Source organism: Miniopterus natalensis, chromosome 7, assembly GCF_054644295.1.
Source record: "Miniopterus natalensis isolate mMinNat1 chromosome 7, mMinNat1.hap1, whole genome shotgun sequence".
Lineage (NCBI taxonomy): Eukaryota > Metazoa > Chordata > Mammalia > Chiroptera > Miniopteridae > Miniopterus > Miniopterus natalensis.
Window position 1 is genome coordinate 44,976,632 of NC_142087.1, and position 16,792 is coordinate 44,993,423.

A 16,792-nucleotide genomic window follows, 5' to 3' on the forward strand; every position below is an offset into this window, starting at 1 on the left:
GAAGAGTAGCACCTCGCTATAATACTGTATTTCCCCAAAGAATATTTGCTGCCTACTTACCTCTATGCGCGCTAGGCAACTGATTGTCTCTGGCCCTGGGGTCTGCAGCACCACAGTTGTTCTTTGTAAGGACACTCTTGATAATTTAGGATAGCATCAAGTGACAACGTTAACACATTGGAAAGTTTAAAAGAAATCAAAGTTTTTGAAGATTCTAAATCCTTTATTATTTAGCATCAGGTAGATTATTTCATTATAACACTTGTTAACTTCAAGACAGCAATTAAAATAATTTACTGGCAGCTACCTAAGGCCCCTTGGAGCAGTATCTCAGTCTGGGGTTGGGTGGATAAATACCATAAGATTAATGTACCCCAATTAAAGGGGCAAAGCTACTGTACAGTAGGTCTCCATACATATTTTAAGTACACAGGGGCCTTGCAAACTTGAAATGCACAAGACCTCCTGTTATATAGTTTGATACTTATAATACATGAGTGCAACTTAATCTCTGGTGGCACTGGCCACGTAGTTGAAGCATTTAAAAAGGTTTGCCATTATGTAATAATGGTGATTAAAATCTATTTCTAGGGCATTTTTGAGAATTGCTAGACTTTATACATATTTTCAATTTGAACACGTACAATTAAACACTTAATTCTAATGACTGATTACAGAATTGTAAAAGTAAATTCAGGGCACTAAAATAAGCAAATGAAATACCTTTTCAGTTCAATTCTTTAGAATTTTCAAGTCAAGAATACCTATTCTAACTATTCAGGCATTTTTTTCTTTTTTGGAGGTAGGGGGAAAATTGAGTGGATTAGTTAGAAAAGCCATCTTATCAATGAAGTCTTTACAAAATGACATAACCTTCTCTGCATTTGAGCACATAAACATTGTATAGGAGAGTTCTAAACATTTGAGAGTTACATCTAAAACATTCAAGCATGACAGCATAAAATATTCAAAATAACTCGATTTGGGATTATATATAATTTTATAAAGCTAAAGTTACGTTTAGGTATAAACCTTCAGTAAATATGGCAACAGCAGCCGTACAAAGCATATTCTCCAGCAGTTTCTCTGACCTCTGTATAAAATAGTATTCCAAATAAGTATGTTTGGATAGCAAAATTATCATTTTCTGTAAGACTTTCATCACCAATATCACTTTATGCCCTATTTTTGTTGGATGAAATGCAAGTTATGAGCAGGTTTTTTCTTTTTTTTAAAGATGAATAGAAACCAAAGAAAAACATTTAAAAACACAGGTTTAAGACTTATTTGTAGATTAGCCAAATGCCTGACTTGTCTGTATTTTAATAAATGTCAGGCAAATTACAGTAGTTTCTGTCCCAGTAGCTGCCGGAGTAAAGCCAGTCCTGTGCTCCGTTGTGGGGATTAGGACCTTGGTGGAACCACCTGTTGAAAGGAGAGAGACAAGATTTACAGGGGAAACTGAAATCACGGTACCTGCTGCTTCACTAGCCTGCAGTATTTCTCTACTGCAGCAATTCGGTCTGTGAGTTAGGGATTTCCAAAGAGAGTGAAGTTACAGTTTTCCCTTTAGAGAGCATATATGTGGAATACCGATCCTAATCCTGTAATGACACCACACAAAAGGTTTACAGATTTTCCACAGCATATAGCAGTGCTACTTAACAGAACTGGGATCTGTCTAGTAGGGTTGTTAGAACCAATATTTTTGTCTTACTATTCAACCTCTACCCCCATTCCTTATCTTCCACTAGAAGTCATTCTTTTAGAAGCAATTAGACATAAGGAATGGGATAAAAGTACTTTCACAACATACCTACAGTAATGTTTCTGCCCACTTCAGAGTAAATGCCCTACCCCCAAACCCTTAAAGCTCCGTTTTACAAAAGACCCAAATGTTAAGAAGTTGAATAACTTGTCCAAGATAATCATTGATATCAAACTTGAGTTTGATTTTAAAGGCCATGATTTTTTGAACATATTATGCTATACATAATCCACTGAAATTAGTCCAGATCTTCCTGGATCTCGATTTTCTCCACGCTAATATGGATTCTTAGGTTACAGCCTAGCTTTTAACATCCTAACCTGTCTTAACTATCTAATTCTAGAAAGAGCTGCTCTAGTCATTTTCTTGCCCTTTAGAAAATGTGTGACCCATTTCCCACAGTCCCAGCTTTCTTTAGGTAATAGAAATGCAAACCCATCTGCCCAAAAGGTTAACAATTAAATTTGTGTAACATTTTCTAAATATGATTTCATCTTCAGAGTAACATTTATGAAAATAGTCTAAATGTCTTTGCCATTCTTTCCAAATAAATCGCTTCTAAAAATATTTAGCAATTAAGAGTGAGGTTAGATTCGTTTGCTAAGTCCTAAATGTTGACATTACCACAGAAGCACTAACAACCCTAAAAGGGAAAAAATCTTCAGACTAGGCCAATTCCTTGAAGGATCATATGGTAAATGCCTATTAGACCAAATTTTCTAGAAAAATATAAAAATTATTTAGCTTCTGGCACTTTTCCCTAATTAAAAAATGTAAAAGCCGCCTTTAGATTATAATATATTATTAATATAATACCTATTATTCTGACTCTAAGCTAGATATACATTAAGGGACCATTCTTTGATCAGACTCAGAATTTTTGTCTAGTATGAAGTATATAGTTATACTCTTTTGGGTCTCAAAAATCTAAGCAGAAGCACTTCTGCAGTCAGGCCTAGCAAAGTCAAGCACTTCAGAAAAGCGGCAGGTCAAAATCTGGGTAACCAAACATAACTTCAAAAATGTACCGCGCTCTGCCGTCCATCACGTCTCACAGCCCCGCCCGCCCCCGCGCCGCCGCCCGCGGGCTCGGCCGCAGGTCTGAACCACCACACACCTCGTCTTCCAGTCCTCCTCCGACTTGGACCTGTTTTTGCGGGCTGCTCTTTGTTTTTCTTCAAGTCGTTTTTTTTCTTCACTGGCTTGATCTAAAATAAGAACACCAATGGAAAACAGTTATTGTATAGTAGAGAACGCCAGGAACAGTAATAAGCATAACTTTGTGGAGAAGTGCCATCCACATGTATTAGCACGATCTCCATTTCACCAGGACACAATCACCATAGTCAGACATCAAGTTAAAACTTTAACACACGCCTAAGTTAGTAGGAGGCAGAGCTGGCAGTCAAGACCCAATCTCTTTCTACAGTCTATGGCCTTAATAACATCTGCATTTACCAAAAAGAACCTGCTTGTTCTTAAGGCCAAAAGAATGATGTTATTAAAATGCTTTGATGAAAAATTGGGCAGAGAAACTGAATAAATGTGAATTTTTCTAAATTCTTACTGAGGACTCACAGAGCTCTGTCAGATTCCATTCATAAGAAATTCAAGCAATTTCCCAAAATACTGTTGCACTCTCACTGACAACTCACAGAGAGAGCATCAATGTTTACTTAGAACAGGGTTTGCCATCGTTGGCACCGCTGAAACTGGGCCAGATGATTATTTGGGGGGCAGGGGGGCTGCCCTGCACACTGCACTGTAGGACGCTGAATGCATCCCAGGCCTCTACCCACTACATGCCAGTAGTAGTTTCCAGATGTGACAACCGAAGTCTCCAGACATTGCCATGGGGAAAAAATGCCCCCCCCATTTTGAGAACCCCTGAATTGGAGAAAATTTAACACAAGATAAAAAAAAAGTTTTAATTAATCAAGGGGAGGCAAAGCTCTTTGAGGCTTAACAGGTGATATTTAATTCTAAAATATATAATAAAATAATTAGAATATATTTCAAAGTTAATAAAGATGTTATCATTTTTTTCAACTTCCTCTCTGACATTTAAGATGTTTTTGGTTAGAACAGACTGATTGTTGCCAGAGGGGAGGGGATCTGGGGTGGTGGGTGGTGGGTGGAAAAGGTGACGGGATTAGGAAGTATAAATTGGCCGTCACAGAACATTCACGGGGATGTAGAGCACAGCACAGGGCATACAGTCACTGATACTGTAATATCTATGTATGGTGTCAGATGGGTGCCAGACTTATGGAAGGGATCACTGTAAGTTATATAAATATCTAACCACCATACTGTACACCTGAAACTAACATAATATTGAATGTCGAATGTAATTGAAAAATACAAAAAAATACCAAAAAAATATATATACCTCTGGTTACATGCCATATATTCAATTCTCAGGAGTATCACTGAAATAATGAATATGAGCTAATAAAGTCTACCTCATATTTCCAAATTTAAAACAAAAGTTATCAAATGTAATCAAATTTTAATTTAAAAATTTCTAAGACAGCCTGCTTTCAAGGGCTATGGCTGGCTGTAGCCATGGGGTCTCCAGCTCAGGCCGCATGATTCCTGCAGCTGCCACTAGCCGTTCCTATAACACATAATAAAAAAATTTCTGAGAGAGACTAAAAATGCTTGTACTCCAATGATGCTCACAATCAATCACCAGGACTAAAACAAACATTATCCCCAAATAAATTATTCACAGTAGCACCGTCAGATGCTAGTTACCAATTTCTCCGTTTTCCATGGCTCTAATGTCAGGCCGTAACCTGCAGTCTGTCTTAGGAATCACACTCTCCATTTCCTTGTCTACTTCATTCAAAACCATGGCGAAGCTAGTAAAATTGTACATCTGAAAAAAGAAGCACAGTGTTCACGTTAACATGCACCAAGGCGCACGCAAAAGGAAAACCCCTAAGGGAGAAGAGCCTGATCTGACGACAAACCGCCCGTTTTAGGGCCATGACGGCCAGCCTCTCTCAGACCCCGCATCTAAATGTCTTCACTGACGCCTGGACCGCGTATGGGTGCAGCGGGCCTCACAGAATGAGCTTCCAGATCACTGTCAGCTGTAAGCAATCTCTCAGCAGAAGGACCATTCTTGCTACAGCACCTTCTTCACTAAAATCACTCCTTGCTGGATCTGGGAGGCTTATGCTGAAGAGGCCACATCGCCTTGCACTTGGTGAGAGCCAGCATTACTCCTAATTACTAAACAAGCCCCCAAAGTGCCACCCCGACGCACGCTCGGCGGCCGGGCACCGGGAGGGGGGGGGGTGCACAGCGCAAGCGCCCCCACTCTCGGGGGAGAAGGGAAACTGCACCCAGGGGCCGGCGGAGGGGCAGCTGAGGGCACCGCAGGGACGCCCCGCGGGCCGGGCCCCCTCACCTGCGCAGAGTTGGGGGGCCGCGGGGCTATCCGCCACAGGAGGGCGCTGCCGGGGATGACCAGCACGCTTTCCGAATCGGGCACGGGCATTTCATCCGACTCCTCAGAGGTGCTCATCTGCAAGGGCAGGTGGACACGATGAAAACGTTTTAAAAAGAACAAGCCTACGACTTGGAAAGTTGTCGCCTCGTCTACGGCGCACCGCTAGGCTGTGCCTGTCGCATCCCCCCCACCCCCGCCCTTTAACAAGTGCAAGTGCAAAAGGGGGGGGAATGGGAATAGTGTCAACAATAAACATAAAGTTAAAAAAAGTATGTTAGGCTAAAGAGGAAACTTTTTTTTTTGGCTAACCCCCATAGGCCAGAACTCTGCTAGGAGCTCTATTTAGTCCTGACGTAATAAACTTGCACTTGTTACGAGCGCTTAGCGGGGCTGGCATTCAAGGCATTAGCACCATCACCTTTACTACAGTGTTTTAATGTCTTTAAAGCTTTTCAAAAAAGACAGAATAACTCATTTGAGTATCTACTGGAACATTAGGAGAACTTCAAGAAAAGGTTATATTCTTGGGGTGGTTAACAAAATGATCAATGACACGAAACCAGTAAGGATCCTGAAAGCATTCGATAAAAAAAAAGAACCCTGGAGGGTATTATGCTAAGTGAATAAGCCAGTCAGAGACAGACAAATACCACAAGATCTTGCTTACATGTGGAATCTAATGAACGAAATAAACATATCAACAAAGCAGAAACAGAGGCATGGATACATGGAACAGTTTGACAGCTGTCAGAGGGGAGGGAGGACTGGATGAAGGAAGGTGAAGAAACTAAGCAAAAAAAAAAAAAAGTATATAAAACACATAGATACAGACAACAGTGTGGTGATGGCCAGGGGAAGGGGGGTGGGGACTGGGTGGAGGTGGGCAAAAGGGGGGGGAATGGGAATAGTGTCAACAATAAACATAAAGTTAAAAAAAGTATGTTAGGCTAAAGAGGAAACTTTTTTTTGGCTAACCCCTATAGGCCAGAACTCTGCTAGGAGCTCTATTTAGTCTTACGTAATAAACTTATGAGGCTATATTACCACCACAGTTTTATAAGAATTTATAAAGAATTTAGAACCTTGGAAGGTTAATATTCCCAATGTCACAGCTACCAAATCTAGAACTACTGCTGGGTGAGACATTTTCGGGGAATATACAGTTTAAAACAGCGAGGGGGTGACAACATCGATGCTAACGATCCCCCCATGGCCTCTGACATGTCAGGAACATCAGAAATCTACGGTAGCCAGATGCACACAGGAAGGAGACAAGACGAGGAGTGAATGTGTCAGGATAGCCTCTCTCCAAGGGGATAAGGCCACTTTTCCACAAAGACTGACCAGGGATTTATGGGACGTGGGGGAGCTTTTGTGGAATTCCGCCAATGTCCCTTTCTGTCCCCCACCCGCCTCTGTAAAAGGAGGGCTGACGACAGGTGTGTTGGTGAGGCTGTATTTGCCCAGTTGCTGCCTACTGGCTGAGCTGCTGCCAAGGAGTCGGTGTCAGGGCTCCTAGGACCCTGGAACATGCCCCCCTCCTGCCCCAGCGGTTCTAACAGCCGCCGGGAGGGGTGAGGGCACCTCCCGAGGGAAGGAAAAGCAGGCGGGAAATGTGGATGTGAGGTGGGAGGCAGAATTGTGCAGGGATGAAGGGGGTGGGAGAAGCAAGCAAAAGGCCAAAGCAACAGGAAAGCAGTCTGCTCTCAGGGTCTCTTAATAAAACTCCTTTCACCTCAGGACCACAGCTAGCTCAATTTATAAAGGAAGTTACTCATAAATCCACCTTTGTGTTCGAGGAAGATTAGGGTTTCTTAAACTTTCACATGCAGAAGAATTGCAGGAAGAGCCCCAGAGACTGCGGTGGGAGGTCTGAGGGGAGCCGGGGAGCCTGCGAGCGCTCAGATGATGCTCAGCTGCCAGTCGGCGGACATGCTTCCAGCAGAAAGGGCTGCAGTCATCTTTACAAGGAGCAGGTCCTTGTCAGAGCCCTTTATATTTATCATCTCATTTGCCAAGTAGGTCCTATTCTTATCCCCATTTTACAAATGAAGGCACTGGAGCAGAGAGGAGGTGCCAGGTCTGGGTAAGGTTGCACCACATATAACTGGAAACAGGATTCTAACCCAGAGCTTGTGCTCTGAACCACGATGCCAGCCACTCAAAAGTGATCAGTCCTCAAATATTTCCTGTCCCAACAGGTGCGATCTTGCTTTAGCTCTCAGCTCTCCTGCCTGGACATTCGAGCCTCCTTAGGGCCCTGCAACAGGAAGATGCGTGCCTCACATGTGGGAAAATCTACCAGGACATTAACTGTCCCACAAGAAAGAAAGTTTAATAACAGAAGGCCAGCCCTCCAGGAATGACGCCCTAGGTTTTAGCTTCAGTGATTTAGAGATAAGGGAGAGGGCAGCAAAAATGCTAATAAGCAGGAAAATGTAGGAGAGAATTTTGGAGGGAATTTTAAATATTCAAGGATCTCAACTTCTAATGCCCATAAACAGGAGAGAGAGAAAATCTGAGTCACTAAGAGGGACTCCAACTTTCCAAAGCTACGTGAGTTCAATCAAAGCCCCACGAACAACAGCCCAGTTACAGAAGTGACAGATCCATCTCTATATACGACTGTCAAACATTCGCTACCAAGGCAGATGATCTTTAAAAGATTCAAGGATATATGTCAGTTATACTTAAATTAAAAAAAGATTCTAGGAGAAAGATTACATGCAAGAAGAATAAATAAGGTCAAATTGTGACCCAGTAACAGGCCACCTCCCAAAGGATTAACGATTCCTTCGATACCACCTTACGGGAAGTTCACCTGTTTGCTGTTCTTCTTCTCTTCAGTATTTTTCTTATCATTTTTTTTGAAAGCATCAAAAGTGGCAGGGTCGACACTATATAAACATTCAGTCCACTTCCCATAGAGGGCACAGAGCTTCTTCTTGCTGTCAAGAGAAACTGATGTTTAGCCAACAACCGAACCAGTGCTTAGCTATAACTCAGTGTTATTATAAAGATGCTTATGAATCAGATTCTTTAAAAAAATAGATACTGCCTTGTAGAAGAAAGCTTTTTCAACTTACTGAAATGTTTGTTTCCTAGGTTATGGCAGCAGATTCTGATACTGACATTTTATTTAGTGAACAACACCTATACTATTCAACATTTAAAATGGACACTTTACCTTTTATCTTGAATGTAGCCTTCAACTTTGTGTAATTCCTTACCAAAAAGGCCACATGGCTTGAAATTCAACACACATTTGTCCCCAGTCCTAAGGAGGAGAAATGAAGCTCAGGTTACCATTCAACATGGAAGAGGCATTCAAGAATAATGACTGTGATAACTTTTCTAGCAGCAGTTTGCTAGTGGACCCACCATAAGGAAAAGGTAAGCAAGTCATAACAAATAAGTAACTTACTGCTATGAAATGATATCTGTGTCACCCTCAACTTCATATTTTGAAGCCAGAACCCCAATGTGATGGTATTTGGAGGTTATTAGGTCATGAGGGTGGAACCCTCAAGAACAGGATAAGTGCCCTTAAAAGAAGAGCCATGAGAGATGATCGCTCTCTCTCTGCCGTGTGAAGATATGAGAAGGTGGCCATCTGCAAGCCAGGAGGAGGGCTTCATCAGACATCAAACCTGCTGGCCCACTGATCTAGGATTTCCCAGCCTCCAGAACTGTGAGAAGTACACTCCCCCTGTTTAAGCCAGTCTGTGGTATTGTTATAACAGTCTAAGCTGACCAAGACTCTTGTATAAGGTCACAAAGTAGGTTTTGAACCCAACTCTTTTATACTTTTCTATTCCTCCAGCCCCACTCCCATGTGAATAATACAAACTACTAAACAATATAAGCAAAACAAGCGGAGGCTGGAATTAAGATTCACAGAGGCTGGGGAAGCTCAGGGTTCACCTCGTCTTCACTAATCAGAAACTTTAATGGACTGTTTATTAAGTGAATGGGCTTCTATTCATTTAATAGTTGTACCGCCTGTTTTGAATTTATCTAGAGTTTTGTGTATTTTTTTAAAATGAAATCCATCAATACTGAATGATGACAACTGAAGGGAAATATAAGTACCCTAAAGCGTCTTACTTGTGGTTTGTGATTTCCATATTGCCGTACTGCTCAATCCAGAGTTTACCCACGATGATATTATGTACACAGCAGGTAGGATTTGTCCATGTATATGCTTCATTGTGTCTAAAAAACAAAAATAAAACCAATACCCAGAAAAACAAGCAAGAAGTGCTTATAAAGTGCTTCTGTCTCAAATGCCATTAACTGAGGATAACAAATCATAGTAGTGGGGATAACTCGGCTGTGTTGGTGTTAACTCCCAGTACAACAGGGATCGTCTGACCACTTTTATTGTTCCTTAAAAAGATGCAAAAGCTTAAGGAAAAAAATGTACTGTACACTTCCACCAAACTCCAAATAAATTACATATATAACCATTTAAGGCATTCAAGTTAGGTGAAAACATATTAAAAAATAAAATTAGAGGTAGAAAATAAAAATGAAGGCCTATTATTTAGCACTTTCCAAAGAAAGTACCCTCCAGCTCATCAAAGGGAAAAACTCATGTATGTGAATAAGTAAAGAGAGAGGAAGGGAGAGACAGAGAAACACTGATATGAAAGAGAAACATCAGTCGGTTGCCTCCTGCACAGGACATGACCAGGAATCAAACCCGCAACCTTTCTGGTATAGGGGATGACACTCCAACTGACTAAGCCACCCAGTCAGGGCAATAAGCTCCAATTTACATGTCCAGGACATCATCTAAGTAGGATGACACACTAAGTAACCTTTTGAGATTAGCATCTTCAATTTTTATAATGCATTTTAAATTTTATGTATCAATAGTTTTTTCTTCATATTTCTGAGTAGTACTTCACTATCTGGCTTAATCATTCACTCATCGAAGGGCATTTGGGTTGCTTTCAGTTTTTGGTGACTATGAATAAATAATACCAGAAATATCTGTGTACAGGTTTATGTGAGAATATAAGTTTTCACTTCTCTAGAGTAAACACCTGAGTGGAACTGGTGAGCCATGTGGTAAACACATGGTTAACTTTATAAGAAACTGCCAACTGTTCTCCAGAGTGGCTCAACCATTTTATATTCCCACCAACAACATATAAGAGTTCTAGTTGCTCTGTATCCTTGCCAACATTTTGTATTGTCATTTTAAAAAAATTCTTTTTATTTTAGCCATCCTATTGTGCAGTGGTATCTCACTGTGAGTTCCCGTATTTCTCTAATGACTAATGCTACTGAGCATCCCTTCTTGCACTGCCATCCATGTCTCTCTTTTGGTGAATTATCTGTTCATTTTTTCTCAATTTCTTATTCTGCTGTTTCTCTTCTTATTGTTGACTTTTGAAAGTTCCTTATTCTGCTTAAAAGTCCTTTGTTGGATACATGATTTGCAAATAACTTTTGCCCGTCTATAGTTTGTCTCTTCATCCTCTGAACAGTGTCTTTCACGGAGTGAGTTTTTCATTAGGATAAAGTCTAATTTACCAATTTTGTCTTTTCTGGATTGTGCTTTGGTATTACATCCTAAGATATTTTTGACAAGTCTAAGGCCATAAGGATTTTCTTCTAAGGTTTCTTCCAAAAGCTTTACAGTTGTACATTTTATTTTAGCCTATGATCTATTTTGAGTTGCTTTTTATATAAGGTGTGAGACGTAAGTTGAGGTTAATTTTTAATATATGGATACCCAACTGTTCCCACACCATTCGTGGAAAGAACTATCCTTCGCTGAATTGATTTTGCACCTCTGTTAAAAATCAATTGAGCATATTTCTGTGGGTTAATTTCTAGACTCTCTTCACTGTTCCATTGGCTTATGTGTCCATCCTTTTACCAGTAACACACTGTCTAGATTACAATACCTTTAGAGTTAAGTCTTAAAATTGGGAAGTGGAAGTCTGTTAGTTCTGTTTTGTTTTGTTTTTTAAATATCTCTTTATTGATTTCAGAGAGAGGAAGGGAGAGAGAGAAACATCAATGATGACAGTCGTCACTGATCAGCTGCCTCCTGCACGCCCCCAACTGGGGATCGAGCCCGCAACCCGGGCATGTGCCCTGACCGGGAATCAAACTGCCATCTCCTGGATGCTAGGTTGATGCTCAACCGCTGAGCCACACCGGGCCAGGCAGTTCTGTTCTTTCAAAAACTGTTTTGGCTGTTCTATTTCGTTTGCCTTTCCATATAAACTTTAAAATCAGCGTCTCTGTATCTATCAAAAATCACCCTGGGACTTTTATTTGGATTGTGTTAATAAAGACTGCTTATGAATCAATTATGGGGGAACATATTATCTATATTGAGGGGTCCCAATATATTGAGACACAGCATGTCTCTCCATTACTCAGACAGTCTTCGATTACTTCCATCAGGATTTTGTAGTGTTCAGCATACAGACCCTATACGTTTCATCATCTTCATTCTGCTATGGAGCCTATCCTAGTTACTGTATTTGTTACTGTACTTTTTAATACAAAAATTTCCAGAAATGCTTTCTACTTCTTTGCTAGAATATTCTTTTCATTTTAAGAGTCTTCATCTTTAGTTCATGGAACATAGTTATAATAGCTGCTTTAAAGTTTTTGATACAAATTTCAGTATCTGAGTCACCCTGGGGTTGAGAGTCTATTGACTGTGTTTCCCTTGTGAGTTGCTGAGATTTTCTGGTTCCCTTGCACGATGAGTATTTTGGATAGTACTCTGGCCATGTGAATATTACAATACTCTGGGTCCTCTTAAAATATTCTGGAGAATGTTGTTTTGTTTTAGTAGGCAATTAGTGTAGTTTCAGGCTGTAAGTCCTGACCCACTTTCTGTGGCCTCTGATTCTAGTGTCAGCTTAATTTTCAAAGCCCTTTTAAGTGCTATTCAGATCCACCCCTTAATAGTCGTTTGGGGACGTGGGCACTGGTCCACACAGCAGTTCAGATCTCAAGGCCTTTGGTGTCCCATTTTGCGTCATTTCAATGCATGAGTGTGAGGATGATCTTACGGATTCATACAGAGCTTCACGGGGTCCCGTTCTTGAGCTCGCTGCTCTCTGTGATTTTCCCCACACTCTCAGATACCAGAGGGGTTTATCTCTGGTCTTTGGCTAGCAAGCTGGGGTTTTAGCCCCTCTGCTCTGTCTTGCACTTTCCACAACTAGGTCTTCCTCTGGGGCAAAGAGGTGAGAAGAGAGAGAGAGGGGAAAAAGTAACAGGGATTCTCCTCTCACTCCTTGGACCACAGAGGCCCCTTTATCCAGTTCCTCTGTCCAAGAAGGAAGACTTTTCTGAGTGTCAGGTACTTGTGTGGGTGTTGCGGCCACCACTGCTACAGTCTGGAGCCCTAGAGTTTGCTTGGGGGCAAGGCAGGGAGAGAAAAATAAAAAGGATTTTCTCCATTCTCTATCTTCTACAAAGGTATCTTTCCAGGTCTTCTAACCAGAAAGAAAGGGTTTCTCCTGGAACTTTTTCCACCTGCCTCCACTGCCCAGTTTTGGGATCTGGGTTCCTCTGACTCTAAACCAGGAGATATTGGGGGGGAGGGGAAATAAAACCAAGATAGTCTCTGCCATATTGGTCTTGGGTTTTTATTTCTCTTCCTAACTGACCAGCTTTCATTCACTTTTCTGAATCCTCAGATAGTTGCTGTATGTCTTCTGTCCAGGTCTTTAGTAATCAGTAGGAAAAACAGGCTCAAGTGGGCATATTCTAGCCTAACTAGAACTGAAACTACCTTTGATTTTAAAGCTAATCTTTTTTTCCCATTGGGAAGAAGAGAACATCCAACTTACCTAATGTCTAAGATATGCCACACAATTGTTATTTCAACAGTTCACAAAGGGAATTCATTTTGAAAGTTGGTTAAACAAAACATTATTGCCATGATATACAGAAAGCTTGTTTCATAAGAGCTGCCATAAAGTGATTAACTCCATTCTATCTTAAAATAGGCCCAAACACCATAGTCAAACATCAAGTTAAACTTTTAAAATATGCCCTGATTAACAATGGCTTACCACGTTCCTCAAATTTTTTGACATGCAGGTAGATAACTGATACTTCATAAAAGCTGTTTCTTTATCTCCAGCTTTTGAAGACGATCAGGTCTGTGTGCAACTGTATGCACTTCTGTGTAAATGTATATACAAATGGCTTGATTCCAACTTACTCAAGAAGCTCCAAGGTGATGGTTCCTTTGGGTTCTGCTTCTACACTCTTCCCCCAGAACTTCAGTTTGGGGTAGATTGAACCATGAAAGATGAAATCATTGTTCAGTCCTTCGGCGTGGAATGCGCTAATGGGTGGGTGATGGCTGACCTGCTCGGAGATGAGCCTGAAACCAAGGTCATCCCTTAAAATGAAAAAAAAGTAACACTGTAATTAATTCTTCTCATGGAATGTGTACATTACTGTCATTTCAGTCAAAAAATATTAAACAAGTTTGACAAAATAAACAATTCTTTATTATCCTGATGAAAGAACAACTTAACATATTATTAACTGTACAAATGCAACCCAAACTACTAAATCCAATGTTGTTATAATTCTAGCTATTTTAACATATGAAAATAAAGAACACCCACATGGTTTTGGGTGAGCTGCACAAATTGATAATATTAGCCATATAAATGTAAAAGTTATCATTCCATTTATATTAAGATAGAGGAATATGATGTGTGCACTTCCAAATATCTAGGGATTAAATGAGAACAAAACCTGTGCAGAGAAGAGGAATATTCGGAAAAACTAAAGCCAAATGAATTCCCTAATTGTGTGCAAACAAGCTTCAACAAGCAAACACCTGCAGGTGCAGGTGCACTCACTGCCTTTCTGCCAACAGAATAAATTTATACTAATACATTTTATATGATTATAAAAACCCCAACCATGTCTTATGATCTACATAAGAAGAATAGGACAATACTCCCACATGATCAGGAATAATGAAATCCCCTAATTACTTTTTATAATGGCATATTTTTTGTATGTCCCAATATTTTTAACATAGTCTCTAAAATAATAAGCATCAGAAAAACAAACATCAAAATTATTCACTTGCTCCAGTCATACAAAATCACTGATGCTCAAAATATATATTTTTCTCTTTCATTTTAAAAGCTATATAAATGTGGCAAATTCACCTACTCGTCTGGAATAGAGTGAAGCTCTTACCGCACTAACTCGTAAGTCTCCCCCAGCAGCGGGTTGAAGGGCTTCCCAGTGCGTTCCCACTGAGAGGCCACAGCAGACACAGCGAAGGCAGCCACACACTGTGGGACAGAGCGGTAGGAGTTAAAAATAGCCCAGTCTGCTCATTTTCAGGAACTGAAGTTCTGCTTAAGACTGTAATTTATAAAACTATTTTGAGGAGTTTAATTACTTTGAATTTTTATATGGCTCTAGCCACCTCATATGCAAAGATGGATATTCAGAATGAAAATCACTCCAAGTCTCTCCCTGTAGTGTCATTCCCAATTGTGCTGTTTATAACAGCCTAAAGGGACTACCGGAACATTTAAAAAACTCTCAAATCCCAAATTACTTTTAATTCCTTCAAAATTTCTACAAAGCACAACACGTTTAGAGTAGGGGAGAAAAGATAAAACTAAACAAATTGGTGTCAAGCCCAATGAGGTTGGAAAAAGCTGATTTTATATGAAGTGAAAGAACAGAAAGATTCCACTTAGAATGTTCTTGCTCTGTCTGAAGCAGAACAATGTGGCTACTGTGCTCTGCCTGTATGCAGGACCCTAGTCCCCCCATACATCACATAAACATCTTCTATTCAAAAGAAAATTAAAGAGTGCGATTCCTTGTTGCCTTTTGTTTTAACCTATAGCAGAGTGTGCATGTTTATATACATACATAAGCATAAATGTACGTATTTATGTGTGTTGATTCCTTCTAGGAAACGCGGAATGCAGAGGACACTCCAAACACGCTGACTCTGTTTTAACAACATTTCCCAGTCTCATACTGGACTCAACATTATTTGTGTCAGTGTGTCTGGGGTGGGGGACTGGGAGGGCAGGAGTGGCAGAAAAGTCTGTAAGGCTTAAACCTTGTGCAGTGCTTGCTTTACACATACCTGCATCCTTTCCACAGGGTCAGAAAGTGAACTGGCCTTGTGGATGAGGTATGTGTGCTCCATGTATTCAGTGAGTCGCTGCAGGAAGCTCAAAGGCTCATTAAATATCACTGGCATCGTAATCTTGGATAGTTCCTATTTAACAGAAAGGAAACAGTTATGGCCTATACACACAGCAAACTTAACTGCTGTTGTCTCTGCATAACATAATCCTGGAAAGGACGTAACAGAAAAGAGCAACTCATGAAATTTAATATCAGTTCAGTTTTACTAGTCTTTCCAGAGCACCTAACAGTCTGGAGTATATTGTTCTAGATCTTGAAGGAAGTACAAAGATCACCCGAGGAGCTCACAATCTAGTGGTGAGCATGAGATGATGGCTACTAAGAAGTCTGCTTTAGATCAGAAGTAGGAAATGGGCTGTAAAGGTGATGGGCACAAAAAAGCAAAGATCTTCATAGTGGACTAAGGATTAACCACACCCACCATTTCTGGTGAATAATTTTCCAAAATAAATTTCAGACTATTTTTGACTAACACTGAAGTTTCCTGAGCACGCCAATCTGCTATACATTGTGGACTAGGGTACTAGAAGGCTATTGTGTATTTTACAGAATAGGTTTTAATTTCTGCCTGCCAGAATTATACAATCACAGTAGACTTCCAGAAATAATTAAATAATTGGGTGGGGGTTCTCTGACCTGAATTACAACCTGTGGACTACATGTTGCCAGCAAGCACCATGGGGTCCTTTAAAACATTTCATTAGGTAACAAACTTATCTTGGTATTCTCAGGAAATTTCTGGTATCTTCCCAACCTTCCACCTACCCTTATTTCCCTTTCCCTTGGGAATTAGGTCTTCCATGAAGCCTGCTGACTAAAGACAAATGGTCAGGTGAGCACTGCAAGGTGACCATTTGAATGACACTGTCTCAGCTCTGATGTTTTCCCCTTCCACGTCCACATTGTTACAGATCTGCACAATTAAAAATAATGCAACCTTCACAAAACTAGAACCAGAGCACATTAAAAACACAACAACTCATTTGTTACTATAAAATATCCCAGAATACAGACAGACATGTAGCAACTCAACCTGATTAAAACAAATGGTAGGTTTACTGAAGTCACACTGAGAAGACAAGGCAGGATAGGGATCTATAAAGAGATAAAGAAGGCTCGACTATATACACCCTAAGATCTCATTAAATCCAGAAACTCACTGTTAGGGCCAAGTGGAAAAAACTGGGACTTATTTTTTTAAAATTCAATAGTGTAATACATAACTCTCAGTGTAAAATTTAATAATACAGAAGTAAAAACATGAAAATGCTCCTCTCCCCGGAGACAAAACACCATCAACATTTGGGATACATTGCTGTGTGTTTACACACATGTGTGTATACACATATATATTATTGATTTTT

The 16,792-nt window shown here is 40.3% G+C and overlaps 1 protein-coding gene across 3 annotated transcripts in view; it reads right to left on the minus strand.

Moving 5' to 3' along the window:
- Positions 1–202: 202 nt before the first annotated feature.
- The window catches only part of OSBPL1A (oxysterol binding protein like 1A), a 166,322-nt gene continuing 149,732 nt past the window's right edge, over positions 203–16,792 (minus strand). For 2 of the 3 annotated variants that reach the window (XM_016195907.2, XM_016195908.2), the window contains 10 exons: positions 15,364–15,498; positions 14,448–14,545; positions 13,444–13,626; positions 9,339–9,446; positions 8,419–8,508; positions 8,053–8,179; positions 5,190–5,306; positions 4,529–4,652; positions 2,886–2,976; positions 203–1,425 (listed from right to left, as the gene is read on the minus strand). In XM_016195907.2, coding sequence (XP_016051393.2) covers positions 1,323–1,425; positions 2,886–2,976; positions 4,529–4,652; positions 5,190–5,306; positions 8,053–8,179; positions 8,419–8,508; positions 9,339–9,446; positions 13,444–13,626; positions 14,448–14,545; positions 15,364–15,498 — 1,176 coding nt within the window. In that variant the 3' untranslated portion in view covers positions 203–1,322. Of the gene's footprint in view, positions 1,426–2,885; positions 2,977–4,528; positions 4,653–5,189; positions 5,307–8,052; positions 8,180–8,418; positions 8,509–9,338; positions 9,447–13,443; positions 13,627–14,447; positions 14,546–15,363; positions 15,499–16,193; positions 16,279–16,792 lie in introns of those variants that run through there. The other variant, XM_087819002.1, reaches the window with a different exon arrangement.